This window comes from Anas acuta, chromosome 6, assembly GCF_963932015.1.
Source record: "Anas acuta chromosome 6, bAnaAcu1.1, whole genome shotgun sequence".
NCBI classification, from domain to species: Eukaryota; Metazoa; Chordata; class Aves; order Anseriformes; family Anatidae; genus Anas; species Anas acuta.
The window spans coordinates 20,078,300-20,103,008 of NC_088984.1; the positions used below are offsets into that span (position 1 = coordinate 20,078,300).

Below are 24,709 nucleotides of genomic sequence, written 5' to 3' on the forward strand. Positions count from 1 at the left end.
AATTCAGGAGTTCAGCCAGGGATTAGCCATAAGGGAAAAATAAATTAAGTGAAGGCTAGAATCTAAAATTTCTGTTGAAAAACAACCCAAAAAAAATTACATACACAGATGAATACATTGTGGTACACTACAGAGTGGAAGAAGCCCATTTAAAGTTTAGGAATCGTTTGCCAACAAGTATATTAAAGGATCAAATTTACATACTACCTACCTTTAGAGTTTCCCAAGAAAGGTTTTCTTCAACATCCGAGAAGTTAAAATTCTTACAGGGAAAAAGAAAAGCTCTGTCTATAGTCTCCAGACTAACAAAAGTACACAGAGCATTGACAAAAAAATTATGGAATAGGGATATGATAAAATAATACATTTATTAAATTTATTCAGCAGCATAATTTTCCAGTTGTCTTTTCTAATCAAAGTACATTACAAAATAATTAGAAGCATTCTAATTAGAAATAGCATATATTTTGAGAACTTGGACATAAAACAATCAAATAACAGAAGTCTCAATGACTGTAATTTAGGAATCTTTAAATTATATGAGTAGCTAGCCAGGAATGCCAATAACGTGTTCCTGCAGTGGTACTCAAAATTTCCTCAAATAGTTCATGCTGTGGAAACTACCTTGCCTAGTTAATAGAAAAACTGGTAAGACATACAGCATATACTGATAGAAGGTTACGGAAATAAGCAGATAACTACAAAGACTGCATTAGTAGAAATTGTTTCCCTTTCTATTAATGTCCACCTCAGGAAATAAATAGTCAATAAAATTAAACTTTCACATTTAAAAAACTGAATCATTTCTTAAATGAAGCAGTATAGTTTGTATTTTGCCGTTTGGAAATAAGCTGTTATAAAAGTTTAGCTACTTCATTTAATAGTACAAATGACTTTCAGAGACTCCAGATAAGAACAAAGCTATTCCACTGATGATCAGGAGAGAATCTCATTAAATTACATACTCATGACACTAAAATCTAAATATATCAAATCTTTTTAAGAACACTATTAATGGAATGGTTTTAATGGAACCTAGAGGAAAAGTACATCTTATGGATTGAGAGGAAATTGTTTTATCCCAGGCAGTTAAAATATTGTAGGAACAACATTTTGCGCAGGTAATTACTCAGCATAATAATGCTGCACTGACTTCTCCATCTTTTGTTTAGATAAACAGAGACACCCATTTCTACATCCAGTAGTAAATTAAACAGGTGGTAAACATGCCCAGAGCACCAGTAGAAGTTTTAAAAGGTGCCATTATGTATTCAAAAGGTCCCGTAGATCAATAATGCTTCTATATTCACTTTGTATTTTTAGTTTAAACCTTTATATAATGAATTTATCCCTAAAAATGCAACCAATTTCATACAGGTTTCTACTAGGAACATCAACAAACAAGATAATCTTTGAAATTTACAAATGTACAATATATTTATAACATTACTTTCAGACAGCTTCAGTGCAAAGATATACATATAGTAAGTACATCATGATAATTGTTCATAAAAATAGCAATTGGCAATTTTGTCAAAAAACAAGGCATAGCTTCAACATACATCTCCAGCCACTGACTAAAAGATGTATATGTTTTTATAAAGCATTTGAATGTGAACCTTACTCTTCTGTTTATAAAAAATATATGTGCAAATGGATGTGTCTCGTTTTCCCTAAATCAGTTACCTACTTACACAACAGAGTCCTCTTTAACAAGACTGGCTGTGTCTTTAAATGTATCCTCTGTTGCTGTATAAGCTAATGGCTGGTCTCTCTTCAGAGTAATCTTGGGAGGCAGTGAAGGAGAGGGAGGAGGGACATTTTCTGTGTCCTGTTGCCGTTCCTTTTCCATCTGAAACAATAAACATAAAATCAAAGTTTACATTCTAATGTACAAAATATCCAGCCTTAACTTTCAGAAATGTCAACTAGCTATTCAAATATTTAGCTGAAGTGTCACAGTATATGTTATTTCTGCAAGTCACCACCTGTAAAAGAAAGTCAAATGCTAATTCTACCTCAGAAGGTACAGCTGAGGAGATAATCTACTCCAAACCTTCTCTGCACACTGCTACTTCTGTTTTAATGGTTAATGTCAGGAGTAACTCGATTTGTCTATATGCACATACCTGAGTGTAGACAGCACTAGCAGTACTACTGTTTGTAAATCATTATTTACAAACTTCTAAGCTTTGGGGAAGTAAATCCTCTGGCTTCCTGAACTCTCTCACCTTGTTCGGGCATCACTAGAAACCCAAATTTTCCATAAAATGCAGCTAAGTTTTAGTTTCATGACTGTGCAACTGAAGTTCTTAGGTCATTTAGGCTTTCTGTAAATTTTAAACTGTAAGATGAAAAAAGACTGAAATTACTGGATCAAGTCAGTAGAACTTAAAGTCTTCACACCCAACCATGGGAGAATTCCTCCAGCACACATAGCAGTAGCTGGCATAACATCTTAAAAGAACTGGCTCCTTTGACTGCATGGATGGAAAAAAATGGGCTGTTATGGAAGCAGGGCTGCAGTATGCAGAGCCATTCAATTTTTGTGCTATGCTGAATCCAGGAATGAGAGGGCACTAGACACTTTATCCCCAGTAGTACAACAATCTTTCACTTGTGCTGGGACTCTGAGCTTTACTACAATGCACCCACAAGTGGAAACCAGCATGAGAGATCCTGGAGCAGGAGGTAGACTCTGTGCTTGGGCTGGGAAAGCTGGGAGGTGGGCAATGCAGCTGTGCTGCCAGCTGAGAACCTCATTTTGTACAAGACTTGATAATTTCTCTCTCAAAACTGCTTCAGTACCATCTTGACCTGGGCTGGAATGTGTGTTCTGATTCACTTAGCAACAGAATCTACCCATATCCTTTATCCTCTAAAAGCAAGAATGAAGTCCTGCAGTACATTAGCTGAAAAATAGCATTATACAATTTTAAGAAATACCTCTGCATATATTGGGTTTTCAAAATTAGTGTTTTGTTTCGTTTTTCTCTTGAAGAAATTCCACTTTGATTCCTGAAACATAAAAATTATTAGAGCTTTATACATTTTTTTCTATTTCTCAGCAAAATGACAGCACAGTTGACAGATTTCACCTTCCTTGTCTGCTAATTTGGTGATTTCAGCTGGATGTTCTCATACTGACATGTAATTTTAATTAATTGCACTCCTTTAAATATTTCAAGGCCTGCTCAAGTTTCTTTGAGTTCTAACAATCTTTAGCATGATAAAATGTATGTGCAAGAGAAAAGGTGCACTGTCTAGAACCCTTTCTCTGCAGATGTAAGTATGAGTCTTATTTATTTCAACCACTTCAGAGACTCATCACAAAAAGCAGGAGGCCACAACTAATATTTAAAATATTCATTTATACCACAATAATATAGACAGCTTCTACTTTCTCACTAGTCAACCAGCCTCACTACATTGTTCAACAGATGTTTCTAGCAAAAGAAAAATAAATTCATCTTTTATTATCAAATTATATAAATTTTATTTATATAATAAACTTTAAGTCATACTATGCTTTAGTGTTCAAGGTTACCTCTTTAAATACTTTGCTATGTCATTCAAGTGACCTCTCCTTTAGTCTACATTATCCTTTACTATTGATTGTGTTTATCTGTTTGAAAGAACATCGAAACCTCAAATGAAATGAGAGCTTTTTTTCTTTTTTTCTTAAACGAGGCATCTTCCCAAAGAATGTACATTTAAAATGTGATAGGAAGTAGGAAGGGAAACAAAATGGTTACATAATGCATCCAGTGCAATCCAACAGACATCAAAAGATGGACTACACGAGGCCCAAGTTTCTTCTCTGCTGGATAATCAGCTATGGTTACTTTACCTGTAGCAGTATTCACAACACTAGACCAAAAGTGACTAACTTAATTCAGGAGAGCCTATCATTCCAGAAAAACAGGTCAAAGGGGAGAAAAACTGACTTGAAAGCAACGTAAGAGAAATTACGGAAGGACATGAAACTGCAATAGCAGGTTGAAGGAGATGCCATTTCAAAACTCATCACAGATACTTTTAAGTGCACAAGGTGTGAAGATAGTCCTGCAAACAAGCCACCATCAGCACAGATTGATTCTAAGACATAAATATGTATCTTCCTTTAATCATGAATAATCTAGATGAGGTAATACTTTAATCGTGACTGTTAAAATGTCCTATAAGAATACAAAAAAATGCTCTAAATATCCTTACTATTAATTTAAAATATAAAGTTACAAATAAATGTGAAAAGACACTGACAGTACATTGCGACCAAATGTCTTGTTTCAATTTTCAGTACCAAAAAGAACTGTGTTTTCACTGTTTTAAGCAAATATGCACTTTTTATTGTTTTTTAATTTTCACATTTTATAGGAAAAATATACTCTGCTGCTTCTATCAAGGTGTAATTCATCAGGGTTTTACAAATTCTTGTTGAAAACACGAAGTAAAATCTCAGTTATAATCATTTCTGCTCTGGAACAATGCCAATTTACAGCTCTTACAATACAAGTTTCAAACTAGTATCTGCCCTCAAAATGAAGCACAACACATGGTGCAAGGAAATCCTCTGTTCAAATCTATCATCTTCAAAATATCTTGGTGTGCCAAGCAGAAAGGGAGTCTTAATCTCAACAGATTCTTAACTGCATGCCATGGGCCCTTCTGTGCTTGCATTCCTTTCCTTTCAGTTCCTGACCAGTTCATGAAATCTCGTAAATATAGCCTGGTTAGTTGGACTTGATGCAGATTTTGTGCCAGCTCCATAGGATTATTTAAACAGAATAGAAACTATAATGCAGTTTCCCTAACAATTCAGTTCCTCTGATTTGGAGCACAAAACAGACAAGGCTGCCCTAGACCATGCATATATACTACCTGAGGTGCATCTGTACTCTGAGGAGGTTCCTTTGGACTAGCAGATATTACAGAGGCATATACAGGATTTTCAAAATTTTCATTTTCCTTACTACCAACTGCTGTTACCTGTAGGAGGAGAAGAAAAATTACCTTTCCTCAAACACGAAAAGGAGGTCAAAAGGAAAATAAAGGGTGAAAGGCAAGCCTAAGTTTATCTTACATGTGTTGGTTGAACAACTGTAACTGCACTGGTCCCACTGGCTCCACTATCTCTGGTTGTATACATTGGATTTTCAAATGTGATTGGCTGTTTCCCTGACTCTACTGCAAAGTTTTCATTCTAGGAAGATAAAACAAACAAACAACAACAAAAAACAGTTACTACAGCACAATAAACATGTCTGTACTCTTACAAAAAACTAACTAGTCCAATTCCCCATTTCTGGGAAACACCCATGTTTACTGTCACAAAGGATTAGACAAAATCTAGCATACATGTATGTTAAAAGCATAATGTTAGCTTATTATCCACTGTTTTACTTTCTGGCTTAGCAGCATGGACCATTGAATGATCCAGTACAAATCTGTCTCCTACCTAGACAGAAAAAAAAAGAAGAAAAAAAAAACACTGTTGAATAGCTGACTCAAAGTATTTTATGATGAGGAAAGATGACTCCCAAAAATCACACCTTCAACACAGCGAAAATATCAAACAAAGCATAATTAAAAAAAAAAAAAAAAGCATAAATAACATAATAATCATTTAATTTCAGAGGCTTCAAACTGACACACAAATTAACAAGCATTATCTTAAGTATATGAGAATTGGATTAATTAATTTTGTCCCAGCAGAGAGATTGCTATATTTTTTGAGACAAAGGAGAAATGCATCCCCTGAGTTAGAACACAAGACTTATGTCAGAAATAAAATGTTTTACTTTTTTTTTTTAATCAAATCTCTTATAAATTAATATTTTGCCATGTATAAACATTGTGTGGATAGCAAGTACTTCACACATACAGTGTCAAACATAGAGCTCAGCAACAGTGCTCGCAGCAGGTGGGCAAATGTGCTGACATGAGTATTTTGTAAGAAAACAGTTAGTGCCACATAGGTGTAGCCACCCAGGGCTAGCCAGCCAAGCATTATCAGGTAGAATGATAATGCAAACAAGTACAAAATCCTACCCAGGCTCCCTTATCCTACCCCTTGTCACAGACCCATCGCAGGAATAGTGGGGACTAATGCAGGAATAGTACATTAGCAAATTCTTTAAACCTGCCTCACTTCTACAAATGACTGCCTCACTTGTACTACCTAAGTATACCTCTTTACCATGCAGTTACCCTCCTGTTTGTTCCCTCAAATTAGCCTACCTTGGCTAAGAACAGCAACACTGAAAAATATCCCCCCAACATCCACTTATGCACATGTAGTATTAAAATTTTAGGAGGAACATCCCACAGTTCTTTGCTGCTATAAACCAAACCCTTTGAATTCTTTCCCAGAGATGTACACAACATTTTGGTTTTAATCTGAATATATAGGGTGAAATAATGACATTTAAGTAGAACTGACTGGTATACAAATCTGAATGTTAATAGGAATGTAAAAAAATGCATCAGTTGGACTTCAGAATATGTTAATATTAGGCCAGAAAAATTGAAAGTACCATAAAGTTTTTCCATGCATGAAAAAGACTTCAGGTAGTAATTCAAGCCAAATGTTCATGTGGTTGTTTCATTACAACAGCTGCTTAGTGTTAACAATTAATGTGCTTCTTTATTTAGAGAAAGGTCATGTGTACGTATTATGAGCTTGTCTTCGCTCATTTTATTTCATGTTAATTTACTGTCAGTTAAGTGTGAAATTTATCTTTAAAAGTTGAGGGATTTTCCAGTGAATATTTTGCAAGCAAGCACTTTTTATTCAAACATACTTGAGATTTGATTTGTAGAAGTAAAAATCTTTTAAGCATTGTACTTACTGTGGCAAAATGGGGAATAGTTTTTCCCACAGAAAAACTATACAGCATAGGAAACACAAAGACGTGCTATTTCTCAGATGTGTATAACAAAACAAGGATGAAATAGAGTTCCACTTGATGATGTCCCCCAAATTATTAAACTTGATTTGCTTAAATTTGCTAAAATAAGAAACTGCCCAAGTTGGTGATTTGCCGTGCTAAGTAGTATATTCTGTGGTTAGGCCTGAATTTTACATCTGAATTCTCCAACATATACAATCTGAATTTGAAAACTGCATATTTCAACCTGTTCTGCAAAACACAAAGATCCTCAAGACACTCCTTGTTGCGCTATTTTTAAATGCCTAATTAATTCCCTGTATATTCACACAATATGCTGAAATAGTAAAGCAAGTGATACATCTAATTTATACCATATATATCTTGAGAAAAGGTAGTCACATTATCTTTTTAAGAACAGTCTGCATTTGTCCCTGCTTTCAATGTACAAAATCTATTTCAGGAAATTATCTATTAATGTTCACTTCTTTTTCTAGAACACATTTATCATCTCACTATGTTTTTTACATAAAAGATTTGCCTCTATCAGCAGAAAATGACATTAGAAGAACACTATTGGAAAAAAAAAAAAAAAGCTATTTCCAAATTAAACCTTACCATCTGCATTGCTCTGTCTATAGCAGATTCTCCTCCAAAACCAGAGACTCCTATGTCCATGCTCACATCTGCTCCAGATCGGAAAGTTACCCCATTGCCATTTTCAGTAGATTTAACAAGACTACTTAAACTGCAAAAATAAAATAAAATAAAATAAAATAAAATAAAATAAAATAAAATAAAATAAAATAAAATAAAATAAAATAAAATAAAATAAAATAAAATAAAATAAAATAAAATAAAATAAGAACATATTATATGGAAAGGAAGCTTGTAAAGACAGTTTCTTATAGTTGTCCTTCTAAACCATAGATGTCACTTGAAATTATTGCTGGCTATAAGCAAGCTAACAAGGGCACCAGCAGTTATATTCCAGCATTAGTTCAGCAGTTTCGTCCCACCTGTTTTCCCATTCAGAACGATCACAAATATCTTTTTATGTGCCCATGCAGACATCAAATAGGCTCAAGAAATTACAGTTCCCCAAAATATAACTACATTTTGACTACTCTTACTTCAATGTTATTTACAGGCAAATGTATAACTTCACTCAGAAGTTCAAATTCATTGAAACTGATAAAAAATGAAGCTGCAATGGCTTGTACAAATGTGTGGATATAATTCCAACAACATGTATACTAAAAATGTTTATGCATGCAAATCACGAAGATACCTAAATGACACTGTTTTCATATACGCAAATGTTCAATCTGCATAGAGATTTACAGTGACCACAAGTACACATTAGGTTTGCATGAGAAATGCAAACATGAGAACAGGAACACTGTCAGTTTCAAAATAATAGGAGCAGCCAAAGGTAGTAGTGCATAGCTAAACAGCAGAGCTTCTACCAGAACTCTGAGCATGGAACTTCCCAAAACTATGCAAACAACAAACTGCAGAGTTAACCTTTGAATTCCTTTTGCCCAATTTGCCATAAATTGAAGGAAGACAGCACTATTGAAATACTGTTTCCATTTGTGTGTCCTCACTGGAGGTGGCTTGTGCTAAAACTCTTGTCTACAGCTGGTGCTGTGTGTGTACACTTTACCAGATGGTCCCCCTAGGCACCAGCTGATTCAATTTTTAAAAACTTCAGTCTAGGATTCTCATATATAGAGAAGTCCCATGTTAAGGATAACAGCTAAGCCTGAGATAACTCTGCAGTAAATGGATGAGTTAACAGATTGAAGAGGGACTTAACAAGGGCAGCACTACAGCATATTTATGGGAGCAACAAAAATTGTGAATCAAGCCTCACAGACAAAAAAACTGAACTCTCTATTTCACATAGCCTCCCTTATATGACAAGTACAGTTGAACAGTAAATTTTGAGCCAGTGCATTACAATTTCTACTTGTTCACTATCTGATGATGCAGAAAATTTCCTTTTTGCAAAGTAGAAAGCAGGGAATTTCAGTGAGAAGCTTAAAAATCTCCTATAAACTCTTTGTTCTGTAGGGTTGATTTGCATGAAAATTTTGCCCCAATTTTACCACATCAATTCATAAATTTAATTTATTCAGTGTAGTCATTGAGTGAGGAAGCAGTTATAACTACAGCCATATGACTGATTACAATAATTTAATCACATTGATTTAAGAGTTACTGCTGTGAAATCAGTGCAAAGACTTTGAAGACGTAGCTTTATGACTTTAAAAACACATAACTGGCTTGAAGATAAATAAAACTTTGGATGCATCACATTGTAATATCTTTTTCCAAACAAACTATTTGAAACCATTACAAGTCATATTACTTCATCTTCCTTTGATTTAAAACATCAAATATTTTTAAATTATATTTCACAAAGCTGGTTTTCACTGTATATGATGACTATTAGGAGTGCAGGCACCTACAAAAAGCCCACATTTCTCAGACAGAAACAAAGGTTTGCTACAATTGCTCCATGTATTTTTAAACAGATTAATACAGCACTGAAGAAGAGCTCAGCCCCCAATGTTAAAAAGATCTCTTTGCCAGAACTGTCTTTCTTACACAATTTTGAAACAAGTTAAAACATATGTAACTATAGTCTTTTGTATCCTTCTGAACTGAAGGTCCAGTTCCAGATGATGTAAACAATTTTCCCTAGTTCTGATTATTTAAAAACTAATTTGGAACGTGGAAGAGTTTGACAACAGTCGCTATGTTACTGCTTGCAATCAAAAATCCAATCAAATTGCTGCAATACTGCACCTCTATTTTCTAACAGAATTGGCACAAGACAAACAATGTGAATTTTTTAGAAATATTTAGGCATAAACATATTTTCAGTGTTCAGCCATTCCAGCTATGTAGCCTTTGACACATACCTTGGTAGTTTGGGAAGCGCTGGTAAAACAGAGCCTGTTCGTCTGTAGTTAAAAAAGCCTCCAACCGCTAACACTCCAATTATGATGATTAGTATGACTGTCAACAGCACTGCTACTGCTGCTATCAAAGACAGAAGAATAAGCAACATTCAAGCAAACATAGTTGACTGTAAAAAGTATCCCAGAGAATTAAAATCTTGGCCTTCCAAAGGCATCATAGTGAGTTATTACACATCCTTAGCTCAAAATATCAAGTGTAATATATACTTGAAGCTTACTCGTTCCAGGAGGCACTCCCTTTGACAATCCTATTTCACAATAATTCCCAGTGTAGCCATAAGAACACCTGTGAATACAAGTAGAACAGCTGAATGACTGACTTTTAAGTCTAGGATCTCAGTGTTATTATTATATTCTGTAATATTTATCCACATGCCATAAATTTTAACTCCATGCTTAGTAATGATATGTTTCACGGACTGTAAAGATAATGTCTGTTATCTGTTTAGAATTAAAAATGGAAATAAGTGCCCAGTGAGAAAAAGCTAGTCACTGAAGGCAAAAGATTTCATTTCAGTGGCGCATTGATGGCACCTAGTGGCTGTTCCAAGACACATTTACTGAGTATTACTCTTCATACAGGTTTGCCCTGTTGTTGTTTTTTCCCCAAACAGATGCATTGATTATTTATTATATTATTTTTTTTTTTACATTTTTTTGCATTACATTTTCCCAACAGATGCATAATTTATTTGCTGATATTTTTATGCTTGTATGTGTTTTTCTGTTGTTATTACCAACATACTGTTGCCTAAGTACAGCATCTTCTGAAGCATTTCCAACACATTTCAAAGCCTTGAATTGTTCTGTGTGACTAAATCAGCACAATCTGATGCAGAACTACCCTAACAACATACTGACTTACTTGCATTTCGGAAGACCACTTTCATCTATATAGCATGTTCCTCCGTACATGCACCTGCATGCTGGTGGCATTGTGGGAGGGGATTCAATAGCTGCAAAAATTGAAAGCCACATTTCAGTTATCAGGACATCTTCAGCCAAATAAATTATATTACAGAAAATGTTATTTATTTCCACAGACCTTATGTATACAAACTTACAGACTACCTTCATTATTAATTTTGCTTTTTTATGCACATATTTATTTTTATTTTTCTGCCAAATCAACTTATTTTAATTGAAGTAAAACCTCTTCTCAGAAAATAATGGCTTATTCAGTAAAAATAGGCAGAAGTAACTCAGAAGTTGCATGTGCCATCACTCTATTTTGTTCATGCAATGGAGCCCACCACCGCCCTTCAAAACCATCTATTCAGAAAGCAGCAACATTTCACCTCCTTCGCCCAAACTCTTTGATCCAAGCAGCTGGAAGAGTTATACAGAGAGGATTAAGAAGTGGTGATGCATTTATTTATGCAGAAAAACAGTGGATGGAAGTGAGTTCACAGCAATAAACAGCAAATAGGAAATTCCATCAACAGTGTTAATGATCCTTATTTAAAAGTGTATTGTACGCTTCCACTACTATTACATCACTTCACTAGCTCCTCCCTCTGCAGCTCACACCTTATGGCAATAGGAGACAGCATCATCATTTATTAAGAAAATGTAAGTCAGAGGTAAGGAGGTTAAGTCTGTGTTAAAAAAAAAAAAAAAAAAAAAAAAAGAAATTTTATCTTTTAATACAAAAAGAATTCAGAGAAGATTAGCCATATAAAAGATGTCTGACATAATGCTGTAAGATATAATTTATTAAATAAATGTTGCAAAGACATATTGTATACCATCCACATCATTGTAATCTGGGAGTGCTAAAGAAATAGAAATCTTGCAGTGGTGTACTTTTTTCTCAGGAAAGGCTGAGCAATTCTATATTCTTTGTGCTCACGGAAACTCTGTGAGGGCTCTGCTGCAATGCAACAACCAAGCACTAACTTCTAGTGCTTAAAAGGTTGTCCAGTACGTGATAATTATATAATGAGAATAAAAGCCAGATGACCTGACTTAAATACACCTGCTGTATCAGCCAGATCATCCCTCCATATGTCTGATTCAGTAAAGTACTTGCATTCTGAAAGCAAAACTCCTCTGTTTTCATTTCCAGTTTCACAAATTATTTTACCTGCATCACACTCTGTGCTGCTTCCTTCTACAAACCGAGTTCCTTGAGGACAAGCACAGGTGTATCCCATTGGTCTTAGCAAACAGAGATGACTGCAGACATCTTTACAAGGATTAGGCACTGGGAGGGGAGAAAAAAAAAAAAAGTGTGATAAAGGCAGCTGAAGAAGTAATTCAGAATATTTCTGAGATACGGCAGGGGATTCCATATCAAACACCAAAATTCCAAAGTCTAGATCAATTTTTTAAAACAAGTGATGCCCAAACACCACATTTCCATCAAAGTCCTTATCTGCCTTTTCCTACATTCTTCCTAAGTGAGAGACCATGGCTGTTGAAAGCCAGAAAAGCACCTGAAAGTAAAGAAACAGAACATCTCTAAGGAATGTGGAGCTTTCTGATTCTGAAAGCTAAAACATCTTTGAAGAGGGGGCGTATGCTGGATTATCCTCTGGACATCCCTCTTGTCATTACTGCAGGCATGTCATAGTTGAAATGTCCCCCTCATAAATAAAAACACTTTGCATATACCAGGATAAACTTATATTGTGACTGCCATCTCTATGACAGTTCCAAGATAGAGGGTAAGAAGGGAAAGAACTTGACTATGACCCATTACTAAAAGACTCTGAAGAGCAGTGTGATATTCTATTGCTGATTTCATTTCGGGTATGCAGAAAACACCTGCCAGACACCCCCTCCCTTTTATTTCTTCTTAAATTTTCAGAAATACATATTATCACATTATTAGAATACTAGGCTCTTTGAAAACATTGGTACCAACTTCAATCTCTTAGCAATAAATGGCTCATCCAGGACGCTGATTACCTACCTGACTGATTGTATCTATGCTGGTGATAGATGCGCACTTGAGTAAGCCACGGATTTACCGTCAACAATTTCACTTTTTCTCCACTTCCAAATTTATCTTTCTTCCAGACTTCTCCTCGTTCTTTAGCTATCCAATATAAATGGCCTTCAAAGACATCAAGGCTGTATGGACTTCCTACTTCTCAAAGGAACCAAACAATGGGCTGTCAGCAAGCACATCTCTAGCAAGAGCAATACAACTGCTGTTCTTCTTCAACTAAATATATCAGCTAATCATTCACTTTATGACGTTTATAGCTGTAGATATATATTATCACATGGCTGACCACTTAATGCTGCTGTACCTGCAGACAACTTAATAATATACATTAGAAAGCATGAATCCAATTTTCCACAAGGTTCCTAGATTAGTCATGTAAGGTACTGTCAGGGAATCTAATACCCAGGCATCGTGAGCTCTGAACCTGGTGTGCTCTTTATCCCCGTATAAAGGAGGAGCAAACACTACCAAGACTTTGAAAAGCTCTTGAAAATCTAACTTCGCACATGAAAACCAAGGATTCCACAGTAAATTCTTACCTCCATGTAATACTACGGTTCTGTCTGTCCCATCAGGTCTCATGGATTCAATAATATTTTCTTTAGAATCACTCCAATAGATCCTATCGTTGTTCAAATAATCAATAGAAAGACCTGTTGGCCAGCCAAGGTCTTCAGAGACCAAAGTTTGTCTTTGCTGTCCGTCCATCCAGGCACGTTCTATTTTTGGCTGCCTTCCCCAGTCAGTCCAATACATGAACCTGAAAGGACGCAACCACAATTTAGCGTAATTCAGAATTTGGTTGCCACAATCATCCACTGAAGATTCATGGAACAGGTTAGTTGTGGAACATAACATTGCTCAGCAGTTGTTGTTTTGCAGGTGAGATTAGCAAAGTCATGCTGAGTTAACTGAATAAGCATGTTTCAAAGACAGTAGATAAATACCAAAGAAGAATGTTTGCAACTTGTGACCTTATGTGGAAAGAGAGTGGTTTCAATGGCAATTTCTCATTCTCAGTGGAAGAAAAACAACTGACTACTCTGGGCATTCATGAGCCACGAAAAAGCTGCAGAGCCCAAGTGACTTCAAGAAACTGTGCTGCTTCACTGCAGCCGGGAGATGCACATACAACAACATCCTGTGATCCATCATTTAATACAAGATGGAGCAAGCACAGCTGTTGAATGTACCAGCACATTTACACTGTTTTCCACTGAAAGTGGGTATTTCTGTACTACTTGGAGCCAGTAAAGAGAGGTTGCCATCAATTTCCCTATTTCAGTTTTAACAGAGAAATTTGGTGGGCACACAGTATTACAGAAAGGAGATTTTATTTGGCCTACTTGGTGTCATCACCAATGCAAGCACCTATATAGAATATGAACCTAAAATATATTCTCATGTATACAATTTTCCTGACATGAGTAAGAGGAAAACCCTGAATTCGATCAGGAAAGCACTCTCATACTCTCTCCTGTAAAGTTTACCATTGTGGGGTTTTGGTACTGAATGGCATTGAAAATAATTCTGGCAAGTCCTGTAGTACTTACCCACTTTTTGGATTGACGGCAATAGCTGCTGGTTGATCCAGTAGAGAAAAGATAAGCCATTTTCTGTACCGTCCATCTAATTTTGCCACCTCTATACGATTAGTCCCTGAATCAGTCCAGTAAAGATGTCTGAATTAAACAAAACAGAACATTCCAAAAGTAAATAGCTTATACATGTGAGAGGAATAAAAAAAATCTTCAAAAAAAAGCTACATCAAAACCAAACAAAATTAATAAAATGAAACAGAATTGATTACAACTGAACTTTTTCAGTCTGGAACATCCAATTCCTAGATATAGGAGTTTAGGAGATATGATCCACAGGCTCTCTAGTTTTCTCTTCTGTGGAAGTTTCTGTAGCTGCCTCTGTTCCCTGTCAAATAACCATCACTGAAGCGATGCTGAGAACTTTCATTGTTACTTTTAAGCACCAGAGAAGGCTAATAAGCATCTTTACAGATTCAGTTTTCCAGGTAACAATCAAGTTCATTACAAATAGAAATTTATCAATTTATATGCAGTTTATGAGGCAACTTTGAAGCTATCCAGTTAATTCATCCACAGCTTCTTTCTAGATTTTTGTCTTCTCACAGAGATGTTAATTAATAGTTACCATGTTAGATGAAAATGCTTTTAGTCCTTACAGATAGGGCACTTGGTCCATTCTTCTTTGGACTTAGCTTATCATTATCATCTTGCCTATATTTTTCTCAACTTACATAATACACGTAACTCACTCAGTAATATCTACTCACTAACCACACACTGCCTTCTGATGGAATAAGTTATCCCCTAGGTGTCTTGGGAATGTGAGATAATACTACAGTTCCTGTTTTGCAGATAGGCAGAAGTACTAAGTGCCTCAAAATACCTATATCAGTTTTTATATCATGTGCAGACACTTAAAATTGATTTTAAAAAATAAATAAAACTATCAACATTGCCCTGGAATCAGTCCAACATTGTTTGCAGTACTGAAGATGCTAGCCTCACCATGATGCTGGTGATATATGTCCTCTATTCTTTATCTTACAATGTTACAGATTTCAAATACATTTGATAGAATTTATTTATATTTTTGAATTGAAATTCAGACACTCCCTCCCACCCCCAGAGACATTCGGTTTTCAGATGTCCTGCAGTTCACAAAGCTAACAGCAAAATAACTTGAAAGCTGGAGGTTAGCCCAGGCTTTATTACACATATCTTAAATAAATAAATAAAAAATGCTAGAAGACGTAACTTTCCACTTGTCATGAGTGGCAGAATTTTTCAGGCTAGTGAATAGCTTCAGCCTGCCAGACTGGCTTTATTCTGCTCTAGAAATCAGCATGACATACTTTATGAACAACTCCCTAACTATTTTGTAGAACTCATCACCTAACATAGCATACATCACCTAACACAAGGAATCTCAATGACAGAAGCTGTGTATCAGGCCCTGAACTGGAAACAGAAGTCTTTTTCCAATCTTTGCCTACTCATATACTTGAAGCATTACAAAAAAAATCTTTTTTGCCATCATCACAATTCAGCATTAAGTGCCACCTAGCTACAATCCAGATCTTAGGCACCTTCCAGTCATACTCTAAGGATATAAAATATAAACATTACTAATCATAGTTGATAACTACGTAATACAGAGGAAGCAGATGCCTAAGCTCCTTCTTTTAGCTTTCAGTTTTCCAGAAAAGTCATGCTTTACAATGATCTGCACACCATTCTTCCTCAACCTATTGACAACATCATCAAGAACATCCAAAATTCGTGAACCACATTCAGAAGACTGTCTCTAGAATCCTTCTGTCATGAAGGCTAGCATATTATCACCTAACTGACATACAACTGATCTGCCAGCTGTGGAGTAATGTATATTTCCTCAGAGAATACATGGTGCAGTCAGCAACACGCACTTGGCCTGTTAACTGCTGTCTGGGCAAACAGAACTTACTATAATAGGCTTTTGAACTACCAATTTTTATTCATTTATTTATTCAGGTATTTTGAGACCAAATACCTTGAGACAGAGAGAATTCATAAGGAAAAAAATGGATTTTGCACTGCCTGATCAAACCCTTGACATCTTCAGTCTACAACATTTTTCCAGCTTCTCAGTGCACTTACCTCCCAACCCAGTCAACAGCCAACCCATCAGGATTAACTATGTATCTGAGATTCAAATCAACTTCCTTTGTAGGATTGTTTCTACTGCTGTCAAATGTGGGCAGATAGGCACGTTTGATGGCTCCAAACTGAGAACCCTGCCCCAGAATGCTGAAGTACACAATACCTTAAAAAACAAATCAAGGATCATTTTTAATGTTTAGTCATTCCTCATATTTTGAAAATCCTAATCTTTCTGAGCCTTTTATGTCAAGAGACTAGTTCAATTTTTAAATTCATAAAAAACAGAATATTCTGCATTAATTACATTGTGTTACTGCACATATTTTAAAGCCATTTATCATAGTTAAGAAGCACATCTAAAAACATCTTGGCCTAGATCATCAAGAAATGTGTTACATTTTTCAAGAGAAGATGATTTTAGCTTTGAAGCCTTTGCACAGGATTTTGAGTTTAGATCAGTTCTTTCAAGACTTGAATCAAGGTTTGGGGATTGGCAAAAACAGAAGAGAAGGAAGAGGTTTGTTCATAGCAATCCTCTACTATTGCATAATCCTAAAGAGCAACAATTCCACAACTGAACTCATATCAAAACAAAAGGAAAAACAGAACAAAAACTAGCTACACCAAAGCAAAGTATTAAAATGAACCACATTGATGCTGAAGAATCAAGTAGAGAGGATGGGCATGTTCAGCCAAGACACGGCCAGTTAATCTAGTTCGATTTTGATTTCCAACATAAATTAAATACCTATGCTACCGAAATGTGTCTTTTCAAACAAACAACTGTATGGCTGAGTACTCATGTTCTACATATACTCACTCAGGCCTATTCCTTCAGGGTCCCAGTCATAATCCAGAGCTTGGATGTGCTCCTGGTTATCGATATAGTCAGAGTACTGTTCTGATGAGATATTGTATCTTCGAATCCGCACATTATCTGGCAGCAGTAACAATGGAGGATTACCTAGGAAATGATAATGAACTTTACTTCCTTGTATTTTTAGGAAAAAAAAAAAAACAAACAGATAAAAGTCATTTACATTTAAAACTAAACTCGTGTTTTCACAGGTTCTCACTGAGTAAGCGGCAGAAAGGACAGAGGGCCACCTCTAAAGCTTCAGAGCTTTAATATTAGATTTTTTTAGTTAAAAAAAATAATAATAATTTGGAAATTTCATGAAAAACACTGGGCATGCTTACCAATGAAAACAGTACTGTCCTTTTCACCATAGACTTTGTGCAGCCATAATCATCACTAAGGCAAAAATCCTTAAAAATTCTTGAACATCACAGTGTTGGCATACTGACATGTCACGTTTCAAAAATGGAATGCAGCTACACACAGTGCAGCTCAGCTTAAGCACCTTACCAAATGGGGAACTATTTTGGTAACTATAAAAAAATTGCCAGTATCTTGAGCCAGGAGCTGTCTCAGTACTTCTACCCAATGTATCTACAGTCAGAAGAATGCTCTCCTACCTGACCACAGGTTAATTTGAGGTTAGCCTCAGTACTCTAATAATCTGGGTTATACTCAAGTAGAGTACTATTCCCACTCAAGTGGGAGTAGTAGTCCCAGCTGGCTCGCTGTTGGTGAGAACATGCAATTGTACAGCCCTTTTGTCAATGACCAAGTCCAGCTGGGAGTCATGGACATCTTCACAAAACCCGTAAGAAGTGAAAAGGTATTCACCTGGGAAAAGAATACCTCATTTACCAGTGCCTTTTCCAACTAATAAACCTCAGTCTATGAAGCGTTTATCTGAATACAGATCCTTTTCCCCCTAAGGCATGCACAATTATGGAACAATAAGGGAAGTGACTCCATTCTCTAATAAGCACACAATTCACTGCAGAAATCGGCAGCTTTACCAATAAAGAAAAAGACCTGATATTCTCTGTGTCTTCTGAAAACACCTGATTATCAGGCCCACAGCAGACACAGGCAAAGAAAGCCCTCATTTATAAGTGCTGTGAGCTTGTACTACAAAGAGTGATACGGTTCTGGGCATGGATAGAACTTCAGGCACAAGCAATTTCACAATGTTATCAGCTACAATCATGATATCCTATATCACGGAGCCATGAAAATATCTACATGTCTAGAATATCTAGATGATTCCTGAATAAAACCTATGAAGAAAAATTTCAAAGAACTAGATCTGAGACACCAGCACATAAAGAAGTTGCCAAGCAGAAACCCAGGTACCATATTGCTACCATGCATCTCTGAAAGCTGCTACAGTGTAAGTAATTTTCTAAATATGATGTTGTTTCAGTCTTTTATATAATACTACCGTGTTGTCAATTTTTTCTTCAGCTCTGTATTATTACTACTCAACTATAATTATCTTCTGAATCAACTATCTACCTATTCAATGGCTGTCACACACTGTAGTCACTGCACTGAGGTATGTCAAAAAAACTAATGATTGAAGTTAAATATGGGCCAAAGTCCTTCTGTTTGTGTGCATCAGTCCATGAACAACGAATAAGCAACCTGTCATCAAAGTGCCTTTGATTTGTACCAGTTTAATGCAACTTCCTTCTGATTAATTCTTTTGTTGCAAAAACCTAAACTTCAGGAATAGGCAGCATTAATTTCCTTCTGCTGACATCCACAGGATAAGCAGTCTTTTGTTTTAGAGAAAATTTCAGGTGAAAGGAAGGCAGTGATCCAAACCAAAATATTATTTTTAATATTTACAACTGGAAGCAGAGATGAGCATTTCTCTTCCTGATTATGGAACGAGTGGAAAACACACATAATATTATGCTACGGAATAAAGTTTGGTTTTCGTTATCCACTTCCATAAAAAGAGATGATTGTATTCATTAAGTTGCTGTACAACACTTGCTCATTACAGGTAGCGATCAATCTTGCTGTCAGTTAACATACCATTAGCTGCACACTGCTTCCCTTGTTGATCACCCACAGATCTGAAGCCATCTGCACAGAAACATTCATAGCTTCCTTTGGAATTTTTACAGTCTTGGGTGCACGTTCCGAAGATCTCACATTCATTGATATCTACACATAAGCAGAGAAAAGATACCTAGAGTTTAATCTCTCCTTCCACATCCTGGCCATCTTTACTCCATGAAGCATTAGCTTATCCCTTCCCCACATAAGCTAAAAGATCCGTGATAATAAATTATTTTTAAAATCGGCCTTAGTTTTCTAAAAGAACTTCTAATCACTTATTTAACGTAAGTCTTAACTATAAATTGCTAACAACTGTATAGCTTATGTTCAACAGATTGCTTTTAAGAGACATATTTTTCATTGTGTATTTTTGTGTTAAATCACCAAGGAAAGACAAAAGATGAGGCATGACTACAATAAGATGCAAGAGCAACCCTTGTTGAAATGTTGAAACACAGATACCTAGTCCCTAAGAAACAATATCAGCCGGAAGGACAGGGAGGAATGCCCTTTGATTGTGTTTAATAAAGCCACACAAATTGTCCACAAGATCTGGGAGCAACAAACAGAAGTGATCTTGTCAAAATATACTGAAATGGTAACCACAATCACACTATACTGCATAATCACTACCAATAGCCTTTGAGTAAACTCCTCCATATTTTATCTGCATATAAACAAGAAAAAGCATGGCACAATAAACCTGTACTGAAGTTTTGTTTTTGTTTTTTTCTTTTTTTTTACTTTTCTGTTCTGAAACAGAACCAAATGAGAGTGTAACCTTCAGTAAGTTTTCTATTAATAAGGAAAAATAATAGCAAGTTTTCATGCTTCAGATTGCAAAGATACAACTACACCTATACACCAAAAAGCAAGAATGTATACCCACAGCTAACAAAAGCCTAAAAAAAATGAACTGTGGAGCCACCTCTTTACTGAATGACGCCTGCATGTTAGAAAACATGATTCAGCAAAATGGTTTAAGAAGCATGTGGTAAATGTACAAACATCCTGTTATAATGTAGGAGTGAGTAGTCATATTAGAATGATGAAGTGACAGGTCACTGAACACTGATCAGTGAGAAGATGTTTAGAAGAATGAAAATACCATCACAGGAGTTTCGGTTAATCTCACTGGCCTTGTACCCTGGTCTACAGGAACAGATAAAGCCTCCTTCATTCAAGTTGGTACAGTTATGTTCACAGATATTTTCGGCACAGGTTCGTTCTGTTCCAGTATCTGAAAAAGGTATGAATTAGACAATTATAACCATTAAAAAAATGTGATAAGTGATAATTAAGTGATAAGGACGTTGTAATTTTGATCGTTATTGTCTATTTGAAAAGCATTTTCAATGGATAATGTTAGTTTTCCTTCTGTTTTTTTCCAAAGTGAAATCCAATTAATGTGAACATCCTTTCTCTAAGGCAAACTAAAACAGGGTGGTAAAGGTCAGTCAAAAGAACTTCCAACTAAGAATAGTTTCACTATAGAAGTAGGTGAACAGGGTCAGAGTTAACAGCCATAAACATCCAACTCATCTCCCTTAAGAGAATCTGCAGCAACTGCAGAAACTAAGACACATGACTAACTCCTACCTTTGCCAAGCAACCTCTTTCTTACCCAGTCCTTTCTCATTACCTAAACAAAAAGTGTTCTCAACTGCTGCCATACATGCCACAGACCACATATTACTTATATCTGGAAAATAGAGAAGATGACAACATACTCATCCAGTACCTAATCAAAAGCCTAGTGAAGTCAATACAGGTCATTGCACCAAATACACTGCCCTTTAAAGAAATGCCTAAAACAGAAAAGGTACGTGAGGTATTCTGTATCAAATAGAAAATTATACTCTTCTCAACACATAAAATTATATTGATTCTGACTTACTCTACATATATACAAAGTCCTTTAAAATTTAGATTGTATCTAAGTAGGAAAGAAATAAAGAAATAACATATGGTTTATTGACATCATGAGAAAAGATAGAAATGTATGACAAAAACATTACATATTAAGGTCATTATCTCCTTTATAACATATACATCCCAGTCCTAATTAATTTTAAACACATCAATTTCATATATATGTAGAAGCATAAATTCATTGTGTAGATACATACACACACACAGAGCTTTTCTCTCAACATCTCAGGTTTTTGATATTGGTAAGACTGGGAACGTTATCATCTGACCTACATTTATATCTATCCACAAACGGTAGAATGCTGACTGCTAGGCGTCTGATTTGCACCGTTTCAGATCCTTTTTATATTTTCATCAAGTCATTGCATTAGGTTATATTACCTAAAGACCATCAGGGATAGTAAGTGATACAGCTGCTTAAGAAGGGACTGCACTATAGGATCACAAGTTATTTGTGCTTTGCAAGCATGCTGGATTGTAATTCACTAGTGCATTATTTGGCACACTTTCACCTGAAGCCATTGAAGCAAACTAAAATTGCAAGTATATGGTCATAACTCTCTTTGTATATAAATAAATATATATATATATATATATTTTTATATATATATATATATATATATATTTATATATAAAGAGAGTCTATAACTCTCTTTATATGAATGTATAGAGACTTGGGTTTTTATTTTTTTTTAGATTTCATCAGAATAGTCTCTTGCCTCAAAGTCCAAGTCACAGTTTTTGCATTTAAATGGCTGTTAGTAGATTCATGAGGCATAATTAATAAAAGTTGTGCATGCACAGAGGAACTCAGAGGACCCTCAGCTTGAGTAATGGCTGTCCCTATAGACTTCTGTGTTCTGTCTGTAAAGGGGACAATAGAAGTATCACAATATATTTTTGATTTCAACAGGGCTGGAGCAACTTCTATGGGTTCAGGATCTGCCCATGAATACTTCTGTAGGTTGGCCTATGGCAATTCCAATTTAACTATTTGGTTGTTCTTGCCTTCATAATGCAACACTTCTCAGAACAAGATTAAAAACAAGATCAAACCTTTTTTTTGTGATGCATAAATGCTATGAGTCTAAAAAAGACTGTTCAGAGCACTTAATTTCTTAGGGCTTTTCACCCAAAGAAAGAAAAAAAATTACATTGTCATGGCTAACCAGATAATCCCAGCATGGGGTAATTAAAAACTATGTCTGACTATGCTATCCATGAAGGAACATGTATTGTTATCGTTCTCAGAAATGTTTATTTAAATAACATTATCATTTTTATTCAATTAATGTTGTTACTTACTGCAGCCCATTTCATCAAAATGGTCTCCACAGTCATCATAATTGTCACAGACATAATGTAGAGGAATACAATTTCCATTACTGCACTTGAATTCTTCAGTTGTACAAGGTCTTGGGGTCGGTTCTCTACCTACAGTTGAGAAGAGAAACATTCCTCTATCACAACTTCAGTTACACAGTACCAACAGACAGCACTATTACATATTGCTAATGAGGAAGCTGATGCAATGTGGTAAAATAATGACTAGAGTGACATTGGAAGAGTATCATAAAGCTAAGCAACGCCTCCTGACACCTAGTCACACCCCAGTGAAGTGAAGAAGCCCTTCCACCTCCATAAAATGGAAAGTTAGAAACTTCCTGTTAATAGTAGATTGAACTTTTTTTTTTATAATAGTGCAAAGTAATTAATACCCTTTAACTCTATACTATACACATCTGCTGCAGACTTCAAGAGATTGAGTTATTAGTAAAATACTAATTTAAGAAAATTTTGCAATAAAACCAGCAAATACATTAGCTTTTTTTGGTTGCTTAATAAGTAATCAAAAATATGATAAAACTATATAATATAAAAATCAACACAATCAGTAAGAACTACCTCAGATATCTACGGGCAAAATCCTACTGAATATTAACAGGGCTTCTGCAGGATTTGTCCCTTAATATTGACTCTTACTATGTACGTAACAGTGCCATGAATTCAGAAGTACCCATTTATCTATTTTTTTTTAAATGTCCAATATCCATCCAATCCTTATTTATGATACAGCCAAACAAGTTTTTCTTTCTTATTTCGGACTTCATAGTAAGTAGACACAATTTAGCTGTTAGTGTTCATAATAAAACACAATTCAATTTTGAAAACCATGCATTTTTCACGCAAATCATTGTTTATTTTTGCTACTTACATGGAGACCTGTGAACACATAGCACCAATAATTAAAGTTTAAATTATTTTATATTGAGCTTTAGTTTTCATATACTTTTGTTTGATTTTGACATTTCTGAAGGCCTTCAGTATTATTAGACACGTCACAATTACTGAATCTCCTATTTGCTGCTAAATTTTGTGTATACATACAGTGTTCTTCTTTTTCATCACTTCCATCTCCACAGTCATCTTCCTGGTTGCACAGCTCATGACTATATATACAGCGATTGTTCTCACATCGGAAACGGAACGGAGATTCACAAGCAATATCCACTGAAACCACAGAGATCAAGTCAATCACACTGATACTTCATGCCATTGAGTCATGAGTTATCCAGATCAGTTTTATCTTGTAACAAAGATGTTCCGACACTACAGACAGCTTTAAAGGCTCACCTTTGAAAATATAAATTATCTGAATTATATCTTTAAATGCAACTGATGCTCTTATTTTAAACATTCCACTTGAAAACATAAAGTATTGTCCTTAGCTCTTTGATATAGCTCTCCCACATATATTAACATCTGCAATGAGAAACATATTATAGGAGGATGAAGTGAACTTGCATATGAAGCAAAGTTCTCAGCACCCGTCCTGAAAGTAGTCCGTGAGAATCTCTACTGAAATGAAAACATTTAAATTTTATTTTCTATTTCTTCTCTTTATTATAATTATACATTATATTATGCTTTTTTTTTCATTTTAATACAAATTTTCTCTCTTACAGCAAAGGTGAAGTTCTTCGTCAGAGTCATCTCCACAGTCATTGTCACCATCACATTTCCAGTATGGCTGGATACAGACATGGTTTTTACATTCGAACAACATGGGTGGACAGTATGTACCATTAGGATATCGTGTTGCTGAAAAAAAAAATATTAAATGAAAATTTTGTTTTTTCCCTGTTTTCCCTGAAAAAGACTCGGGTTGGTCCTATATATATATATATATATATATATATATATATATATATATATATATATATATATATATATTAATATATATATATATATATTATATATATATTATTTTTTTAAAATACTCTTCTCTCTATAGTAAGAGATGCAGTATGCATCTGCAAAGATCTACAGCA

The 24,709-nt window shown here is 35.3% G+C and overlaps 1 protein-coding gene across 5 annotated transcripts in view; it reads right to left on the reverse strand.

The window, feature by feature from the left end:
• Positions 1–349: 349 nt before the first annotated feature.
• The window catches only part of LRP2 (LDL receptor related protein 2), a 116,887-nt gene continuing 92,527 nt past the window's right edge, over positions 350–24,709 (reverse strand). Inside the window, exons 61-79 of one of the 5 annotated variants that reach the window (XM_068686727.1) lie at positions 24,342–24,479; positions 23,766–23,888; positions 22,683–22,811; positions 20,554–20,685; positions 19,419–19,550; positions 17,340–17,483; positions 16,517–16,682; positions 14,393–14,521; positions 13,379–13,599; positions 12,801–12,974; positions 11,970–12,089; positions 10,749–10,839; positions 10,102–10,169; positions 9,824–9,944; positions 7,509–7,638; positions 5,084–5,203; positions 4,882–4,989; positions 2,947–3,018; positions 350–1,852 (exon numbers count right to left, since the gene is read on the reverse strand). In XM_068686727.1, coding sequence (XP_068542828.1) covers positions 1,691–1,852; positions 2,947–3,018; positions 4,882–4,989; positions 5,084–5,203; positions 7,509–7,638; positions 9,824–9,944; positions 10,102–10,169; positions 10,749–10,839; positions 11,970–12,089; positions 12,801–12,974; positions 13,379–13,599; positions 14,393–14,521; positions 16,517–16,682; positions 17,340–17,483; positions 19,419–19,550; positions 20,554–20,685; positions 22,683–22,811; positions 23,766–23,888; positions 24,342–24,479 — 2,480 coding nt within the window. In that variant the 3' untranslated portion in view covers positions 350–1,690. Of the gene's footprint in view, positions 1,853–2,946; positions 3,019–4,881; positions 4,990–5,083; positions 5,204–7,508; positions 7,639–9,823; positions 9,945–10,101; positions 10,170–10,748; positions 10,840–11,969; positions 12,090–12,800; positions 12,981–13,378; positions 13,600–14,392; positions 14,522–16,516; positions 16,683–17,339; positions 17,484–19,418; positions 19,551–20,553; positions 21,254–22,682; positions 22,812–23,765; positions 23,889–24,341; positions 24,480–24,709 lie in introns of those variants that run through there. The other 4 variants (XM_068686724.1, XM_068686726.1, XM_068686723.1 and 1 more) reach the window with 4 other exon arrangements.